This window comes from Stegastes partitus, unplaced genomic scaffold, assembly GCF_000690725.1.
Source record: "Stegastes partitus isolate 25-593 unplaced genomic scaffold, Stegastes_partitus-1.0.2 Scaffold662, whole genome shotgun sequence".
Lineage (NCBI taxonomy): Eukaryota > Metazoa > Chordata > Actinopteri > Pomacentridae > Stegastes > Stegastes partitus.
In genome coordinates, this window is record NW_007578393.1 from 240,734 (window position 1) to 242,856 (window position 2,123).

Genomic DNA, 2,123 nt, shown 5'->3' on the forward strand with positions numbered 1-2,123 from the left:
AAATATGGTTGTATTTTTGAAGCAGTTTTTACCTGCTTTTTATAGATTTGTTCTGTTTTGGTGATTTAAAGACATCTAATTAAACCACAATTAAGTTTAAAAAAAGTACTGATTTACATGATGACTGTAAACAATGTCTACAACAAAAATCTATATTGAAATAAGCTAAAAATATCATTATTTTACAGATAGCTGGCATCATTTTCAACGTTTTTGAACATTACAGTATTCAATTGTTGTTGTTTTTTTACTGTATTTTTTCAGGCACCAAGATTCACCAAGGTTGTTTACAGATTTGTAAAAAATGTTATTTTACAGTGTTCTTGATCAATAAAGTAAATGCAGCATGGTTTAAAAACAGTATACAGCATGGTGAAACACTATTGAAGAGCTGATATGTAGAATGCTGTCAAAAATGTCGAGTTCATAGAGGCTGTAAAAATGAATACCCTTAACAAGTAGAGCTACACCTGTGGGCACTGGACAAATGTAGTACATGTTGCTGTTATCTTTGACATTTGTACATTTTTGTAAAATAAATGTTCAAGGAAATAACTTCTTTTTTTTATGATTAATGGCATTGTTGCTGTGTCCTAGTGCGCAGAAGAGATTGTGGATGAGATTTCGGATTCACTCACTTGTCGGTGTTGTTCTCCAGCAGCAGCCAGCGGTCCTCGGCCACCAGGAACACTGATTTCAGGTTGATGGGAAGTGAGATGGAGTGAACCCGGCCCTCCAGCACATCCAGCACCTCCAGCTGGTTGCTGTAAAGACAAACGCAGAAATCCTCAGGCGAGTAATCTGCACACTGGAAGTATTTCGATTACTTTTTGTGACTCATAATCCTTTAATTACACTTACTGCTAATGGGACGTATAACACTTTTTTAAAATCTACATGTTGCTTATTTCTGTTACGAACCAAAACACAAAGTCAATTAAAATCCCTTGTATGTGGAAACCTATTTACTACTGCAATAAAACCTTTCTGATTCTGATACCGTAGTACAGCTGAGACTGTGCTGGTAAACAGTGCAGTTAGAGGAACTTACCCGTCCTCCTTATAGAACAGGAGCCAGTTTTTGTGGGAAAAGTCACGACACATTTTATAGCCGCCTCCCTGCAAACACAAATCAACACACACATTAGGAGTTATTGCAACTTGTAAGTAGAATTTTTAATTAAATGCATTCCTTGGAAGTTATTTTTGGTGTTTAATGAGACATAACGGCAGAAATTCCGATGAGAAAGCTGCATTTTTAAGGAGCCCTCTTAAAAACAGAGGGGTTTTACTTTCACATTATTGCAGTAGCAGGTGGTGGTGGGTCTGAAAGTTGGTGCTTTTTACTAATTACTTTTTTACAATTTTTCATCATGGTAAATTATTGTGTTTGTTCAGGTTTTGCAGCAAACTCTATCAAACAACAACACCTGGTAAGTCTACTACTGGCTCCCCTCAAACCGGGAACTCATTTCTTTTCTCAGGCTCATCAGCAGAAAGCTGTGGTCCATCTTATTTTTTTTTTGACATTTTCAGGCTCAAATCTACTGAAATTATCTATTATTTCTTATTTCTTATTGTTAGGTCGAGCTTTGCACATTTATACACATTTTTTTTTAACATCTAAATAAGAATTCTTCATTGAATTTGCACAATTGTTCTCATGAGTCACCAACCTGCAAGTTGCTCCAAACAATGTCATCTGTGTCAATAATGCAGTGCAGTTCATCACCAAAAACACACATGTAAAGTGTTTGCTAGTCCTTCGGTAAAACTGTTAAGAGGTTTGTGTGTTGAATGGATGGAGGAAACTATTCCTGTAAGTTCATTCACATTTCTCCCTGGATAAAACCTCTGACCTGTTGTTCTTTGCTGTTCCACCAGTTGGAGGCTTTAGGTGTTGGCTGTTCGCTGTCTGGAGACAACGTGAGCCTCCGAACGGCACCGGTTACCAAGTCCAAATGAAGCACCGTGTTGCTCTGTCAGACATACAGAAAGAGGGATGAAACCTGCAGAACACATCTGGAAATACACTTCACCTCCAGGAGGCAGCTGTGTATTTTCTGTGTTCATTATTATGTAACAGACAAACAACTCAAATCACAAAAACAAGCAGGAGTGAT

General features: G+C 37.4%; 1 protein-coding gene across 1 annotated transcript in view; it reads right to left on the minus strand.

The window, feature by feature from the left end:
- Positions 1-2,123, minus strand: part of vwa8 (von Willebrand factor A domain containing 8) — a 109,472-nt gene that overhangs the window by 39,401 nt on the left and 67,948 nt on the right. Inside the window, 3 exon segments of the mRNA XM_008290255.1 lie at positions 635-764; positions 1,052-1,119; positions 1,860-1,979. Of these exon segments, the coding sequence (XP_008288477.1) occupies positions 635-764; positions 1,052-1,119; positions 1,860-1,979 (318 nt within the window).